Source organism: Microtus oregoni, unplaced genomic scaffold, assembly GCF_018167655.1.
Source record: "Microtus oregoni isolate MIOR12 unplaced genomic scaffold, Mior012 000086F_ref0000336, whole genome shotgun sequence".
In the NCBI taxonomy this organism is placed as follows: Eukaryota; Metazoa; Chordata; class Mammalia; order Rodentia; family Cricetidae; genus Microtus; species Microtus oregoni.
This window is the reverse complement of record NW_024544552.1, coordinates 1148752-1166821: the sequence shown is the minus strand read 5'-3', so window position 1 is coordinate 1166821 and position 18070 is coordinate 1148752. Positions and strand designations below refer to the sequence as shown.

The 18070-nt window shown below is 38.7% G+C and overlaps 1 protein-coding gene across 1 annotated transcript in view; it reads left to right on the top strand.

Annotated features, from left to right (window-relative positions):
• Spta1 (spectrin alpha, erythrocytic 1) overlaps window positions 1–18070 on the top strand; it is a 69820-nt gene that overhangs the window by 20251 nt on the left and 31499 nt on the right. The window contains exons 16-30 of the mRNA XM_041643436.1: window positions 768–949; window positions 1451–1694; window positions 2484–2606; window positions 5118–5335; window positions 6145–6237; window positions 8291–8428; window positions 10561–10712; window positions 11757–11943; window positions 12762–12863; window positions 13421–13512; window positions 14500–14644; window positions 15232–15413; window positions 15771–15870; window positions 15970–16167; window positions 17288–17431. Coding sequence (XP_041499370.1) covers window positions 768–949; window positions 1451–1694; window positions 2484–2606; window positions 5118–5335; window positions 6145–6237; window positions 8291–8428; window positions 10561–10712; window positions 11757–11943; window positions 12762–12863; window positions 13421–13512; window positions 14500–14644; window positions 15232–15413; window positions 15771–15870; window positions 15970–16167; window positions 17288–17431 — 2300 coding nt within the window. The remainder of the gene's footprint in view (window positions 1–767; window positions 950–1450; window positions 1695–2483; window positions 2607–5117; window positions 5336–6144; window positions 6238–8290; window positions 8429–10560; window positions 10713–11756; window positions 11944–12761; window positions 12864–13420; window positions 13513–14499; window positions 14645–15231; window positions 15414–15770; window positions 15871–15969; window positions 16168–17287; window positions 17432–18070) is intronic.

Sequence of the window (18070 nt, the reverse complement as noted above, 5' to 3'; positions counted from 1 at the left end):
GTCAGTAATTTTTACAAGTGATGTTTTCTCTGTTGGTATGTTATTGGTACTTTTTATGACAATAATTCTTTTTATATGACAGGATATTGACCTGGGTACAGAAAAGGGTATAGAAGAAGTCATATTGATTTTGGGGGATGTCATCCTGATTAAGGGAAAAATATAATCTTCCTTAATAATAAGATGTCATGGCTACTTCTCACAATGGAAGACATAATAATTGCTTTGAAGAATAATAATGCAGATAGCTACAAGGTAATAGAATAAAGAATTGGCCAAACATAACGGGAATCACCAAGGTATTCTAGAAAATAAAATGATGAACCATGGCGTGCGATGAAAGACATTCACTAATTACAAGGCCAGCCATACTACAAACAACCCCAGAATTTCATACATACCAGCTCCATGACTGAGCAAATATGATGTCTGAATTTAAATCTCATCCAAAGAAGGGTCTGTACACTGTTTACCAAATGGCACTTGTAAATACTCAAAAGAGTTGACATCTAGCAAGTAGAACTACATTCACCAAAGGATGTAACTTATCATTTGTGCTTTGTTAGCAACTCTGTATTTAAAACCAAATACCACCAGAATTCCAACATATGATGGCTTCTTCTATAGTGCAATGTGAGATGGTTCTCTTATTTTTTTTCTCTTTGGAATATCCAAATATATTCCTCCTTAAACTGAGGGATGGGTATTACATTGTGCAGAGAAAAAGCCTTAGTTTTTTCTGTCTTCCACCCGATGCCCTCCCATAGGGACCGAGCTGTATGAAGCTAACCAGCTGCTGCAGTTTGATAACAACGCAGAAGACTTGAAGAACTGGCTAGAGGACATGGAGTGGCAGGTTACCTCTGAGGATTATGGGAAAGGCCTGGCAGATGTGCAGAATCTCCTGAGGAAACACAGCCTTCTTGAGTCAGCTGTGGCTTCTCGTCAGGTTCGTTTTTAGCTTTCTGCTAATTGTAGAAAACTGAACATATACTCAGCAGATATTTATAATCTGTAATTATTATTATTCCTATTAAGTGATCAGGAAACCAAAGGATATTTTTCAAAAATTTAGTTGGCAAACTGCCTTTCCCCAGTACCTCCCGAGTCCTCTCATTCTTCTGAGCAAGTCATACTGGAAAGTGATGACTAGCGAAAACAATTATTAACTCTTCTAAATATCACACCACTCTCTCAGTCTAGAATCCTAGGATGTTTTAGACACCCTTGACATCTACTTTGCATTTGCTCAATTGTAGCTAATCTCACATTACTCTGTATCAATACTAACTATCGCGTATAACTAAGAGCTTCCTATTCTGATATTCTCCATCCAAGCGATCTTACCAGTCCTTTAAAAAAATATCACAGGGATATTCAGCACATGGGAATCTCATCTAATTCTTAACAAATTCTATAATTTCCTAACACACATTGTTTTCTCCATCAGAATCAAGTGGACACCCTCACAGACATGGCTGCACATTTTGAAGAAATAGGTCATCCCGAGTCTGGGAACATACGTGCAAGGCAGGAGTCTTTGGTGACCCGCTTTGAAGCTCTGAAAGAGCCGTTGACCACCAGGAAGAAGAAACTCATAGACCTACTCAAGTTACAGCAGATTTGCAGGGACTCAGAAGATGAGGAGGCCTGGATCCAGGAGACTGAGCCCTCAGCAGCTTCCACCCAACTCGGTCAGTTCTGCATCATCAGACTGAGCAGGCAGGAAAGGACCAAGGTCTCCAGGTTGAGAGAACAAGATGCAACAGTGAGGGGATAGAAAGTTCCTCTTGGTTCTTTCACACCAAACTCATGAATTTTTTTATGGCCTCCAGCAAGCTTTAATACTTAAAAATTGTGTCAACAAATTTGCCTTATAAGATAGCCATGAACCGTGACATGAATTCAGTCCTGTAGAAAGATCTGGGGTGCTTAGCTTTCTAAAGATTGAGCTAAAATTTATTTGTTGATACTTCTTTTCTAAGAAGTAATGATTAATGCTTGAAGTAGTGAATGTATTTGTCTGGGTTATTAGTGATCCTTTAAGAACTATGTGACCTACCACAAAGATTCAAAAGTGAAATATAGCTGTACAATTGTTTTATACTTTAGAACGTATTAATTCATAAGTGTAACTTCCAGGATAGTTGCCTTGATGTACAAGAAAAAGCACACACAAATATGACACAACTTTATCAGATATACTGGGAGCTTCAATGAAAGGCCATAGAGAGATTTGTCTACAAAACCTTCAGAAATAGCATGGAGAGTGTCTGGAGAGTATCTTAGTGCCAACTACAGGAAAGAGAGTCTGGAAATTAGAGGGTTTAAGCATGTTGAGTATGCAGGGATGATAGAGATGGATTAAATTCTCAGTGGTCATATTTGTGTGATATTACTACTGGGCAACAGATAAAGCATGTATTATGAGTAAGATCCATTCACAAGGACAATATTAAACCTTGAATTATTTTTCTCTGTAGGCAAGGATTTGGTTGCAGCCAAGAATCTTCTGAACAGACATGAAGTCATCTTGGCAGACATTTCGAGCCATGAGCCACGCATTCGAGTGATAACAGAGAGGGGGGACCAAATGGTAGAGGAAGGTAGGTGTGACACTGACTGATTTGCCCAAACTCCACTATGATAGACTTTGGAAAGAAGTTTGGATAATCTTAGTACCCAAAGTGAGTTTAAAACTAGATTACATCACTTTCCAATTTAATGAAGAAATTCCCTTTGAGTGTTTGTGACAAAGCAGTATACATTATGTTTTTCATAATCCTGCTGTAGCAGAAGATGTTCAAACACATTATTAAATCTTTACTACTGTAAATCCAAAATCATTAAAATAAATCAAGTTTAGTCTAATTATCAATGCACTTCTTTGGAGAAGATACAGAATTCAAATCTGTGTTTCAAAGTCTTATAAAACACAAGACTCTTCCCTAAGTAAGACTTTCCAAATATCTAAAAGCCTTGCTTCTCATTATATGAATATAGTAGAAAGGTCATTCCTTTAAATTTCTCTTTTTATGAAACTTTACTGACTATTTGTGTGCTTATTGTCCATAAATAGAAAGCTCTACTCTCTAAATAAGATGTTAGATTTGACCATCTTATGCCAGGTATGGACAAGCAATCCAGGTTACACTAAAATATTTGCTCTCTGTTAACTAATCAATTATTAGTATTTAGTTTTAAAAAGTTTAGGTTGAATTAAATTTTGCTGAAAATTTTCAGTTGTGAACTAAGTTATGTAAACCAATGAAATTTATTTTCCTTTTTTGTTGTTTAATCATTTGTTTGTTTTTTAATTATATCTTTCCATGGACAGTAAATTTTTGTTTCTCTAATTCTCTGACTACAGGTGTTGATATTTTTCTATTTCTTATTATAAGATCATCAATTTTGTTTTAGGATGTCTGAAAGCTTACTAGGATATGCAAATATAGCTGAGGTATTTGTCCTTTTGATCAATTGTTATTTCTACAAAATGAAATATCCATCTTAGTTCCCAGAAATATTACTTTTTCTGAAATCTATTCATGTTTTCAATGTAATCATTTGGTTTGTCTTTTAATTAGTTTTTACCTCAAAATTTCATGTTTACCTTCTTGTATGATAACTACTGGTAAATATAATCATATGTATGGCAGCTTATTAGGGGTACTACACATTGTTTAAGTTTTTATAGATATTCTGAGAGCAAAGCACAGGGAGCTATTATTCTAGGGTTTAAAATACATATTTTAATTTATGACATTTAACCTCAGATAGTATAGCATTTCATTTGTAATGAAACATCCTTTAGTGCATTCTTCCATTTCTCTCTTTTTCCTATTATTATGCATTTTAATTTTGTTACATCATAAATCTTTCAATGTTTTAACATCATTTTTACTTTAGATTTCAATTATCTTTGAATAACATTGAGAAATACGAAAGTTCTCTCCATGTATTTACCGCTTCTGCTGTTCTTTGTTCCTTTGTGCTCATTGGGATTACTATCTGTACTGCTTTCTTCCTACTTGATGGGCTTCCTCTGTCGGTCCTTGCAGCTAACCATAAATCCCTTTGCTTCTGTTCATATGACTATCTTAATTTATTTTACATTCGTTTTTTCAAGTGTATTTTCATTACATGTCAAAGTAGCTTCCTTAAAGATGCAAGTACGCTACCCTCAGATTCACAGTTTCTGATCTGAAATCTGATGTTGTCCACTGTCTGCCATGAATCTTCTTTTCCAAACTCCTTAAACTTTCCTCTTTATCACTCATACTTTTTTCTTCAGTTTGATAGTCATAGCACTTCTTGGGTCTTCATTGTGATTCCTCAGACCGATTGTATTATTGGACTATTTCAGAGATAATCTAGTACTACAATACTGTTCTAATGGCCCTACTTTGTGTTTATCCTTTCTGTTTATCGGGTCCTAGTTTTAACTATCTGCAGATTTAGATGAGTCCTAAGGATGGTGTTATGTCAGCCTTTGAATCATTTTTCATCATCTCTTTGCATGTGTACAAATGAGGCATCAGTCCAACATCCAAATGGACCTGAATGTCTTTGAATCCACGACTCTGTGAAGACCTTATCTCTTGTGTTCTCTTTCTCACATATTCCTGAATTTTCCATTTTCTATCTCAGCAACTCAGGTTTAGCTTAGATTAGTGTCCTAGCAAAGAATCTCCAAATGATTCAGGGTATAAGCTATATCCTTAGGGAATGTCTCAGCTTTTTCCTTTTCTTTTATTAATGCTTTAAAAATAATTATACTTACCATATTGACCTGTTTTCTACTTTTAAAGGAGAGTGGAGATCAGCTAGTCCTTCTGCTGAATCTAGAGAAGAAATGGTTTTCACGCTGAGTCTTACAGCACTCGTGGGTGTTTTGTTTTTGTCTGTATTTGTCAGCTCATACCTACTCACTCCCCATCACATACATACATTGATACCCCACCTATAAGACATCCCAGATCCCAGAAATTCTATTGTGATCCTGACTAACTTCAGCATCATCTTGCCTATTTTCTTTTCTCCAAGGTTTGATGAGGATTAGAACATGGCAGCTATGAACGAGAGTCATACTCACTATATCTGTACCTACTCCATAGGACACTTTGCTGCAGAAGACATAGCGTCTAGGGTTGAGAGCTTGAACAAAAATATGGAGTCTCTCCATGCACGAGCTGTTAGACGGGAGAATGATCTCAAGGCCAATGTCCAGCTCCAACAGTACCTGGCGGATCTGCATGAAGCAGAAGCATGGATTAAGGAGAAAGAACCAATCGTAGACAACAAAAACTATGGAGCTGATGAGGAAGCAGCTGGGGTAAGGAGGGGTGGAACGGCCATGGTTTAGTGAAAGCTCATCAAATTCCATCAAATGCTAGATTATCTGATGTTTCAGCAGCGATTATTTTTCTTTTGCCTTGATCTGCTGTGATATACCCAAAGTTAGCAAAGACACCAAAAGAACATCACATTTTTCCCTAATGTCATAGAAATTTATAGATCCTATAAAGAGGACCTAAATCCAAAGTCTGTGATCAAAGATCTACACCTGTCTTGGTCCTATTCTGAACTTTTCAAAGTCACCCTGAACTTCTGTAAGTTAACTAGTCCTTTAAAATGGAAATATGAATTTCTTTATTGAAATAAATTCAGACAGACAAGTTGGGATAGGAAGAATCTAAAGGATCATAAATTACTTTCTGTCCATCTTACATATGCCACTATGATTTGTTCGGTGTCATATAGAAAGCCTTTATAGACTTCATTAGCCTTAGAAACAGTGTGTGTTTTAAGTTTTTCTGATATGAGTCCTGCAAAGTAACATTACCCATGTATTATTGTCCACAGTTGCACCCTGTCACCATTGTGATATGTCTTGGTTAAAAAGTGTGTAAGTCTTAGTTAATTTTGACTTGATCAAATACATTGAAATTGTTATTCATTTGTTTGCTGAAATTTCCTTGAGTCTTGCAAATGCTATATGAAAAGGCATTTTCTAGTATAGAAGTAAGCGATTTAACCCAATCACATAATCCATTAACAAATAATAGTAGTGGAAGCACCTCCCTGGCAATCTTGCTGTTTCTCTGATATTTGCTCTAATTATTTTTCCATCAAAAAATGCAGGCCCTTCTCAAGAAGCATGAGGCCTTCCTGGTGGATCTCAATGCATTTGGGAACAGCATAACGGATCTGAGGGATCAGGCAGAAGCCTGCCAGGTAAGAAGTGCTGGGTTCTTATGGTAGCCACCTCCCTCACTGTAAATGGAAAGGAATTCTCTTCTAACTATAGATGTTCGCTTTTCACTATAGATGTAAAGGAATTTTCTTACTATATATGTAAAGGAATTCTCACTATAGAGTAAAGCAATTCTCTTCTTACTATGATGAAAAGGAATTCTCTTGCTTACTCCTCTTTTATTTTTTCCCTTTCAACAAGTCAGGAAAGAATGGCAAAGAAAATACTAGCTCTGTAATTATTTTAGGTAAGAATTCTAAGCTCTGTGTAGCATCTCTAAAGATATATGCCAAAAGAACTTTTCAGTAACTATGAAATTTGGTCAATATACATCTTGACTTTTTCTTTCACTCCTTTTGATCTCCTTTATCCATGCCTTTCATTTGCATCCTCTTAATCTCCTTGCTTTGTGACTTAGCATTTATTTGAACCTCAAGAGTTATTAAATATAAAGGTGCAGGTTTTGGTTAAAATAATCATATTAGAAAATTAGTTTGTTAAGGGGTATTTTTAAAGCCTATGTAATACATGCCTAAGAAGAAAATGAAAATGGGACCACAGTAGAAAAGAGCCTCTATTCACATGGAATGTAAGTGCCAGGAAAAGAATATTGTTTTATAATCAAGATATGGAAAGGCTATTTTATAGCCTATAATCCATGAGAATTGATGCTCAACAACACAGGCCATTCAAGTATATGTGAGAAATGGGATGAAAGAGGTGATCAAAAGTGATAAGCTTGGAATTAACTAAATAATAAAAACAGCTTGCTGTGTACAAGGAAAAGAGAAATATATATTCCATATATACATTGATATGGAATTATTCTACGGAGAGATTGAGAGTTCACACGCTCAGACTACACACACTGAGCATGGCAAGTCAACATAGGTTTACAGCCCTCCTGCTTGCCCCTGTACCTGGCTATACCCAGTGGGTGCCTGGATATAGACAGATAGATATATATCATGAGGGAATGCAACAGGTAAGGGGCAATAAGTTAAAGAATCTATAACAGGAGATTCGCCTTTAACATCAACCCGCAGGGAACATGCTCAGGAGACAACAACACTGAACAGAATTTAAAACAGAATATGTATCCTAGAACAGAGTGATCTCTGTAAAGATAGAGACATTTTAATAACATGCTATGCTTATATTCACAGTTTTTAAATTTCTGTCAATTTCTCTGTGCTGCAGGTTGTAAATCTCTAAAGTAAGAATTTCATGATTCCTTAACAAAATGATGCAAGACCAAGCAGGTGGGGAAACCTGTTAGTGAAGATTAAGGGAAAGTAGGAAGTGAGGAGGGTTTGTCATGTTCTCAGGCTTCTGATAGGTGGTCATGTGTGGTCCTTTTGAATCTGCACAGAGAAATACATTGTCCCTCCCACTAAAGAACAGTTGTGCATTGCTGTTCCCACTAAAGAACAGTATACTGCTCCTCCCAATAAGAACAGTAGTATATTCCCCTCCCATTAAAGAACAGTATACTGCTCCTCCCAATAAGAACAGTAGTATATTCCCCTCCCATTAAAGAACAGTATACTGCTCCTCCCAATAAGAACAGTAGTATATTCCCCTCCCATTAAAGAACAGTATACTGCTCCTCCCAATAAGAACGGTAGTATATTCCCCTCCCATTAAAGAACAGTATACTGCTCCTCCCAATAAGAACAATAGTATATTCCCCTCCCATTAAAGAACAGTATACTGCTCCTCCCAATAAGAACAGTAGTATATTCCCCTCCCATTAAAGAACAGTCATTTATTGCCCCTCCCACTAAGGAACAGTGCTTCTGACAGCATGCCTACGTACTGGTGATTGTGTCCGTGTTTTCCAATCTTCCAGTTTTCTGATAGGTGCTTCAGTGGCGCAGCATCCCCGAGGATCACCTATGTCAGATTGAGCAGCCACATCAGAACTCCAGCTACCCTCTCATGGGAGGGGCTGGGAACTGCCCACTACTGGTGAGCTGTACAGGAAAAAACTTCGAGTGTGTAAATGACGTCTGGTTTGTTTGTTTACTCCAGGAACTGCAGGCAGCACCAGTGGATGAGGCTGGTCGAGAAGCTAGAGTCATAGCTCTATATGACTTCGAAGCCCGAAGCCGTAGAGAGGTCAGCATGAAGAAGAATGATGTCTTAACTCTGCTCAGTTCCATCAACAAGGTGATTTTTTGTTTTAACTTTTTACCATCTGCAACATGGCTATGGCTCTTCTGTAGCTCTCTCCTAATTCCACCAGATAGGTGGGGTTTTGTTTGTTTGTTTGTTTGGTGGGTTTTGTGGTTTTGTTTGTTTGGCCTTTTGCCTTTTGGTTTTTAAAGACAAGTTTTCTCTTATAACCTTGGTTGTTCTAGAACTTGCTCTGTAGACCATGCTGTCCTCCTAGGCACAAAGATCCATCTCTGCCTCCGCCTCCTAAGGGCTGGTATTAAAGGCATGTGCCACCAGCACATGGCTCAGATAGGTATTTTAATGCCCAACATTTAATCCTTTTCTCTTAATAATTTATTAAGTAGTATTTTTCTTAAAGTACTGTGCAAGAACGGAGAGATGATTAGATAGATAGATAGATAGATAGATAGATAGATATTAGATATACCTTTGGAAATTTTTAAATTCTAATCTTAATTTTAGCATTAATGAAACAATGAATCAAAAAAATTTAGGGAATTAACATAAAGATCTGTAAGGGTTAAGCAACCTTATGTTGTAGGAGCTCACTTATTTGTCCCCGGCTGCTCAGTCCCAAAATAATCACACAAAAACTGTATTAATTAAATCACTGCTTGGCCCCTTAGTTCTAGCTTCTTTTTTTTTTTTTTTTTTTTTTTTTTGGTTTTTCGAGACAAGGTTTCTCTGTGGCTTTGGAGCCTATCCTGGAACTAGCTCTGTAGACCAGGCTGGTCTCGAACTCCCAGAGATCCGCCTGCCTCTGCCTCCCAAGTGCTGGGATTAAAGGTGTGCGCCACCATCGCCCGGCTAGTACTAGCTTATTATTGGCTAACTCTTACATCTTAGTTTAACCCATATCTATTAATCTGTGTATCGTGTCTTACCAAGTAAAGTTCCAGTGTCTGTCTCCGACAGGGCTACATGGCCTCTCTCTGACCCTGCCCTTCTTTCTCCCAGCATTCAGTTTAGTTTTCCCCACCTACCTCTGTTCTACCCTATCAGGCCAAGCCAGTTTCTTTATTAACCAATGGTATTTACAGCATACAGAGGGGAATCCCACATCAACCTTATGTTATTATTGTACTTGCAGAACTAAGTTAATCTTTTCTTTCCGTATCCTTGCTCATTCCTCTTCTGTGACAGGATTTCTATTTGATAAAACAACATCTTTAGGGTTGGGAGAAGCCCCGATAAATGATGATGTGCACCTTAGTCCCAGGCACCTGTAGGGATGAGACAGAAGACTCACTCAATCACAAACATTTGAGGTCAGCCTGAGCAACAAAGAGATACACCATGTTTAAAGAGGAAGAAGAAAGAAAGAAACGAAGGAAGAAAGAAAGGAAGGAAGGAGAAAGAAAGATAAAGAAAGGAAGGAGAAAGATGGAAGGAAGGAAAGAGAAAGAAAGAAAGAAATTTATCTTTAATTGACTTGAATTCTTATATGCATATAAAGTCAGTCCTAAAACAATGAATGGAATTTTACAGTATGTGTCTCATAAAAATATTCAACATGTAACTATTTTCCTAAAGATCTTTATAAGAAAAGCAGAACTTTTATTTTTGTTACTATTATCGAAAATAAATAAACGTTTTAGAGAGGCAAGATATTTTCATATCAGAAACTCTAAGTAAATTCCACTTCCTCTTCGCCTGGGTCACAGTTCAGAGCATTTTCTCTAAGAAACGAGACTTCAGAGTGGTTAGTGCGCAAGCACTTGAAGAACTTATATTAATGAATTTCGGTGAAATTGCTATATTTTAGTGCCTTGGAAGTGGGATGTGAGGAATCAGCTCCTATGCACTGCTATCAAACATAGAGACCATCACCCCAAGAAGGCCCAATTCCTGAGGAGTAGAGTGGCCCAGCCCTGGCTTTTGCGAGCCATGCCCATCTGACATCAGATATTAGATTTGTTAAGTTCAGGAGCAGACCTTCAAATTCCTGCAACTCCTCCCCGACCCTTTCTGTAATACATGGAAATTATGTGCCATCTATGAGTGATATTTAGCCCTGAACAGCCAGCTGATCCTGTTCCTGGGGATGTGGTGAGAGTTGAAGCCTCTATGGTTTGTGACTTTGGAAGGATTAAGAAAGGAGTGTGAATCTTTCCTCCCTTTAGGACTGGTGGAAGGTTGAAGCTGATGATCACCAGGGCTTTGTGCCGGCAGTCTACGTCAGGAAACTGGCCCACGATGAATTACCAGGGTTCCCGCAGCAACGACGAGAAGAGCCAATCAACATCCCCCAGCTCCAGCAGCACATAGAGGACCAGTAAGTTTGTGGGATGGAGGCTTTCATGGAGGCTGACAAATATTCCCTGCTTTTCTCTCATGGTCCTGCCGCTTTCAGTTTAGAGATGTAAATTCACACTTTAGTTTGTATATGAAGAAAGGAAACCCCAGGAGCATTAATTGTCTCAGTGTCACACCTTTAATGAAGCCATGTCTTCCGACTCCTCTGCCAGCTTCCTTCTAAGTCTCCAGACATCCATAAGAATGTTGTATACTCCCATATCTATCTAGCTGGCATGTAAAACTTCTCTCTTCTATAACAAGAAAGTGATGGCAAAAGACATTTTCCTCATCCATCGATATTTTAAAGATACACAATTAAAATATAATTACACAGTTTCTTTCCCTTTCCCCTCTACCTCTCCCATGTCTCCTCCCTCTAACTTCTCCATGTCCTCCTATTTGCCCCTCAAATTGATGGCCTCTCTTCCTTTGATTATTGATATATAGATGATAGATAGATGTGAAGGCTTGTAAGTAAAATCTGTTGCATATATTTTTGCTGTGTGTGTATGATTTCATGGCCAATCATTTTGGACTGAATAGCCGATGAGGAGGCTTTTCCCTGGAAGAGGCTAATTCTTCCTCTCTAAGTTGTCATGAGTTGATGTGGTTCTTTATCTAAGGGTGTGTGACTCCATGGGTTTTTTTTTTCCTTTCTGTATTAGCTTGTCTGTTGATAGTGTCATTGTTCAGGTCTTGCTTAAGAAGCAATTTCTAGAAGATACATTCTCAGAGAAGGCTTCCAAGACCTCTGGCTCTTACAGTGTTTCTGCCATCTCTTCCAGGATGTTCCCTGAGCCTTGGGTGCAGGAGACACTTCTATTTTTAAGTATAATATTCTTCATCTTAATGTCTGTTTTACTCCCATTTTATTTCTCTGCTGTTTTACTGACCTCATTTTGATTTGGTCTTCTTTTCCTTTCTATCCATTTCCTCTTCTAGTTTTCTCACCCTGACTCTCATTTGTTACGCTTTCTGTATTTTCAACCCATTATTTTCCCTTCTTAATTCCTCCACTCAGGTATGACTCCCTCCTGGACCGAGCAGAAGAACGAAGACGACGCCTGCTGCAACGCTACAATGAGTTTCTGCTGGCCTATGAGGCAGGAGACATGCTGGAGTGGATCCTAGAGAAAAAGGCGGAGAACACTGGGGTGGAAATGGATGATGTCTGGGAGCTACAGAAGAAATTTGATGAGTTTCAGAGAGTAAGCAAGAGGACTTTGTTTAAATGGTTTATTTATTTATTTTTTGCAGGTTTTTGCATCATATTTGTTAGATATCCTCCATGGTGTTTGAGACCTCCACAGTTAATACTCTCACTGATTGTTAATAACTAGAAAGCAAGGGCATCTGAAACTACTCAAGTTAACTTTTCAGCCCCAGTTCCTGGCTCTCCAAAATTTCCTAGGGAGTGCAGAGACCTCCCATGATTCTTCAAAATTTGCCCTGTGACATACTGTACTAATGAATCCCAGACTGAGATGGGATGTCACAGGACTCATGTGGACTCAAAATATGAAGTTGAGGTAAAAAGAGATGTGACCTAATTTCACAGCCAGAAAATTACTATTTACCTCCTGAGAAATTTTCATCGATTTTCTTCACTCATATTTATTCTATTATCTCAAATAGCATAAGTATAAATCTTCTTCTTCCTGTCTCTTTCTTTTGTTATACTTCATGTGGAGATATGCATATATATTGGCATGTAGGCATATACCTGGGGTTTAAAATGTTTTGATAATATAAATTAATACATGGAAAATAACTTAAGGAAGTTAAGATAAATATATACACTTCATACTCCAAAAACTAAAGGTTCTGGCAAGTATTGGAAAGCTGCCTGGTATCAGAGTGTTTATGGGCACAGTGCGGTGCCAAATGACAGAGTAGTATGTGTATCACAAATGATGTTAACCATTTGCTTTAGTAGCATTTAATTAAATGTGAGCCCAGGTAGCAGGCATGAATAGCAAGTCGAAGAAAAAGAGTTCTAGTACTTTGGATGCATTTTCTTTTCCAGGATCTAAAGAGCAATGAGCCTCGGCTAAACGATATCAACAAGGTAGCTGATGAACTGCTGATTGAAAAGCTCCTGACACCAGAAGGTGCTCACATACGACAGGTAATCACAGGCTCCCTCCATTCCTGCTCAAGGCCAGATTGCGTTCTGGAGTCCTCGTTTTACATTGGTCGATTTAACTTCTTATTCCAAAGACCAGAGTGTAAAGGCAGTGTGAAACTGGTTGTAGAAAAGACCAATGAGAGGAGACCATAAATGGTCCAGTTATTTTTATCTGTCTCAGAGAACTTTAATAACGCAGATCTACTTAGTGTTTACTTCTGTGTTTTCACACACAGTTGTTGAAGTGTGAAGGACAAAAATTCTGAAATAATAAATTCTTAGTATCTTCAAAAGGCAGTATCAGGATGCTGAGGGCCAACAGAGGTGTTCTGTTGGTAATGGGTTATTGAACAAATTATGAAGAGCTAATTTTGGATCCCCAGAACACATTTAACAAGCAAGAACCAAAGAACATGGTTTTCTATCTTAAAACCATGCAAGGGAGAAACAGAGCTGTGTGCATTCTAAAGGGCTAACAGGAAAGCTGGAAGTGACTTGTCAGCACTAAGCTGTCTGAAGAAGCTCTCTGACTAAAGCCACATGTCTACTTCTTTAAGGAGTTGAATACCCGCTGGGATTCCTTGAAGAGGCTGGCAGATGAGCAGCATCAGCTGCTAAGCAGCGCCCATGCTGTTGAGATGTTCCACAGGTAAGAACCTTCACACTTGGTACTGCTCTGCTGCAGCCCCCGCAGCGTGCCTTTAAGTCTGGTCCCTATGGGGAAGAGCTGGTAGTAGATAGGTCTCTTCTTCAAAAAGAGATAGTCTGCTAATAGACCAGATTTGTCTTCAGCAAATTTTCCTCACTGGACACACTAGACACCTCAAGATAATCAAGTTCAATATTCAATTGGGCATAACATATAATTTGAGATTTAGCTATCATTCCATAATAGAGAATCAAGTGTGAAGGATAAATTGGGTTTAAGTTATTATGTTCTTCAGAAACGGAAAGAGAATGGCAGAAGATATAACACCTCTTTTGCTATATTTTTCTTTTTATTTACTCCTCTCTCATTCAGTACATTATGACATCAGCCTCGCTTCCCTCCACTCCTCCCAGCTCCTCCCACCTCCCTTCCTCCTCAGATCTATGGCTCCACCATTTTTCCTTCATAAAAAACAGCAGGTCTCATCAACCACTCAAGCTACTCCTGCAACTTTTGTAATGCTTTGTTCTCACATCCACATCTGTACTAAGAAACACACACTTACAAGTAAATGATAAAGCAAACTAAAAAGAAACCAAATACTTTCATGCATATGAATGTGATTTTGATGATGCCAAAAGAAAACAGAGACAAGGATGGTTATGGCTATTTAAAATGGCTTACAGTGCAAAAGTATGAAATGTATTGTTTAACCATGTGGTTCTGCAGTTAGTATACTAGGTTCAAACTTGCGCTCCACCATCTGGTAGTGATAGCATCTTGAGAAATCTTTAAACTCCTGTGTTCTGATACATAGAATGGAAGTAATAACAGCATCTATATCTCTTGATCAAAGCAGCCTAAGTACCAGTATGTCACGAAGGAAGAGAATGATTTGAAGGTGGTGGTGGTACTGGCTTCCTTGTGAGCCAGCCCTCTAAGAGAAGTACATCATTCTCCTATGTCCTTCACTCTTTTGTGTTCCAGAGAAGCAGATGATATCAAGGAACAGATTGATAAGAAGTGTCAGGCTCTTAGTGCTGCTGACCCTGGTTCTGACCTGCTCAGTGTCCAGGCCCTTCAAAGGCAGCATGAGGTCTTTGAGAGAGACATCATCCCCCTGGGAGAAAAGGTGATATATATGTTTTCAATCCTTCTCGATACTTTCTCCAAGTTGATGCCTGTAGCAATGTGCCTTTCTTTGTTTCTCTTGACAAATCCATTATACTTATACACTTTTAAAATCTTGCATTATACTAATTTTTGTACACTCTCCCTCAGGGAAAAACATTAAAATATCATGCCCTCTGTGCATCAACACAGGAAAAACTATTGAACTTTTACTGTCTAAATGAATACTTTAGAGAATGTTGAGTGAATAGACTTGCAACCAACTGTGGAAACAAATGCCAAGGAGAAAATGAATATTTGTACCTAGACTATGTCTAGGTATTAGGGAGTTTTTCCTCGGTCATTAATTAAATAGGATTATTGCTACCTCAGAGCTGAAGAGGGAAGATTGAAACTTTCCATATACATTGGAGGCAACCTATAACTTGGCATCATCATACAGAGCACAAATGTTTTCATATGAAGAATTAAGACCCAGAAGTTTGCAGAATTGATTTAAAAGGCAACAACAATGACAGAACAGCAAAAGCAATTTTGTATGGTTCAGAGAACCACCATGCTGCTATCAAAATTCTTCTGTTTGTCCAGGTGACCACACTGGGGGAGACAGCTGAGCGTCTATGTGAGTCTCACCCAGATGCTACTGAGGACCTGCAGAAGCAGAGAAGAGAGCTGAATGAGGCCTGGGATACCCTACATGGTCTAACAAATGATCGAAAGGAGAGTCTGAATGAGGCCCATAAATTCTTCCTCTTCCTCAGCAAGGCCAGGTAAAACTCAAAAGGCTGACATTCACCAGGCAAGATGGGCAGTTTCTACACATTGCCCTGTGTAGAGACCCTAGGAATAACCTGGATACACGTGTTATTCACTGATGGGTTACGAAGACTGTATCTAAGTGTCATCTCCAGTGAGGCACAGAAAAATCAGGTTTAATGCTTCAAGCCCTAAAATACCATTTTCTTTAAGGATGTGAGGTAAGCAGGCCAACTGAGTAAGCATCTGTAAAGTATATAATATATACTAGGTGTTGCCAGGAGATGAGTTTGGGGCATAGAGTTTCTTTCTGCTGAGGCAGAGAAAAATAAGGACAACCACAATTGATCCTAATATATTTCCTTCTTCAGTGATCTGGAGAATTGGATCAAAGGCATTGGTGGCGTAATATCATCACCTGAGCTGGCTGAGGACTTAACTGGCACAGAAATCTTACTGGAACGTCACCAGGTACAGCTATTGACCACTGATGTAAAACTCTCTTCTCGCTTCAGAATTTCCTACAGTCTTCTCCATCACCTTCCCTCACATTTCCTCCTTTCCCCATAGGAGCATCACGATGACATGAAGGGAGAGGACCCCACCTTCCAGGCCTTAGAGGACTTCGGCACAGAACTTATAGACGGAGGCCACCGAAACAGCCCTGAAATTGAAAATACTCTTCATGATATTAAGTTAAAGAGAGACGAGTTGGAGAAGGATTGGGAAAACCGCAAGAAGATGTTAGACCAGTGCTTAGAACTTCAGGTATAGGATTCTCCATATAGTGAGTGGTTTCAGATGCTGATTGCAGACATTCACTGTATTAGACTCTGTGAGCTGGAGACGCCAGCATCTCTTGGTTGTTGCACACTGCACTCTGTTCTGTAGACTAAGCATCCTTATGTTCTAGGCTCTTGTTTCTGTTAAAAGAGACAAACAAGTATCTATGCAATGGCTCAGTGGGTAAAGCTATTTGCTGAACAACCTGATTAGCTGAATGACATTCTAGAAGACATGTAGAGGGGGAGCTACTCCACAAAGTTGTCCACTGACTTTCCCATGCACAACCTCCCACAACCCTCTCTCTCATACATGCGCAGATGCATTACTACTACTAATAATAAATAACTGAAGTTTTAAACATTAAAAGCTTTTTTAAAAGAGTGTGCAAAAGATAGCAATCAGTCTTGTACATAAAAGAGGTTATTGTCATTAAATACAATTAAGTAACTAGCTGAAGGATTAGTTTTCAATAAGAACTTCTGTGTTCAGGTCCTAGAACTACAAATATCCTTAGAGTGTGTTTCTTTCCATAAGAAGTACAGATAATTCTAATATAGGGGATTTTTACTAATCAAATAATGTATGAATATTTTGAGGATAAAGAGGAAGGGGTGATCATAATGTTTGAGGGAGTGTTTGGAAATATCAGACACATCTATGGGTAATATTTGACAAAGTTTTGAAGAAGTAACCAGCTGAAAGTTAGACACATGGAAAATCTCAGAACTTAGATCCTTCCTTTAAGGTTAATTTCAGCCACATACTGAGTTCGATGACATCTGAGGCTACCAAAGAGTCTGTCTCCAATTTTAAGAGGTGGGGGGAGATAGAGGAGAGAGCCAGTCAGTAGTTACTAGATGTACCATATAGCGACAGTATCCTCACATGTACTGCATTTGCTATGACTTATAAAACATGTAAGAAAATAGTAAAGTAACAGTATATTTAAGACTCATTAAAAGAATGCTTCATCAGAGGACATACCAGGTCTGGCAAGATGCTCTGTGTCATCACCACTGAGGAGGAATAAAGTCACTCCTTGGCCCCTGTAGAGTAACCAACCGTATGTTTGCCTATGATTTCACCTATTCACCCCCTATAGTTGTTTCGAGGGAACTGTGAGCAGCTGGAGAGCTGGATGGTGGCACGTGAGAATTCCCTAAGGTCCGACGACAGGGATCATTTAAGCAGTCTCCAAGCTCTGATGAAGAAACGGGATGATTTGGACAAAGCAATCACTGCCCAGGTAATAATCAATATTAAAATTCCAGTACCAGGGGCTGAAGAGATGGCTCAGTGATGAAGAGCGCTGGCTGTTCTTTCAGAGGGCCTGGGTTCAGTTTTTGGCACCTACATGGCAGCTCACAACTGCCTGTAACTCTGCCTCCAGGGGAACTGGCACCTTCACACAGACATGCACGTAGGCAAAATATCAACATGCATAAAATAAAAATAAATCATTTTTAAAATTTCCAGTTCCAACTATTATTGGGAGCCATGTGGCCTAGTTACAGATCAGCATATAAATGCTTGTCCAACGGGTCTCCACGGGCAAAGTCCGTGGAGATGGTCTCTCATTTAGCAAAGACCAGTAGACCTCAAAACAGCACAGAATATTGCTAAGACCACGCAGTCTGAAGCCACTCTTATGCCTCATAAAGTTGATGATGCTCTTGGCAGATTTTAGTTTTAGTTTGCCAGTTGCTCATGGGACACAGATGGAAACATTCCCAGAAACCCCACTTTTTTTCTCAAATATTTTCCCTAAAATTCTTTGGTTACTGATTGTTCTCAGGTTCCTTATAGAAAGGCTTAAGCATTCATGACCCTTTTATATAAAAAGGGAACAGTTAGAGAATTGCAACCCAGCTGTATGCAAGTAGTT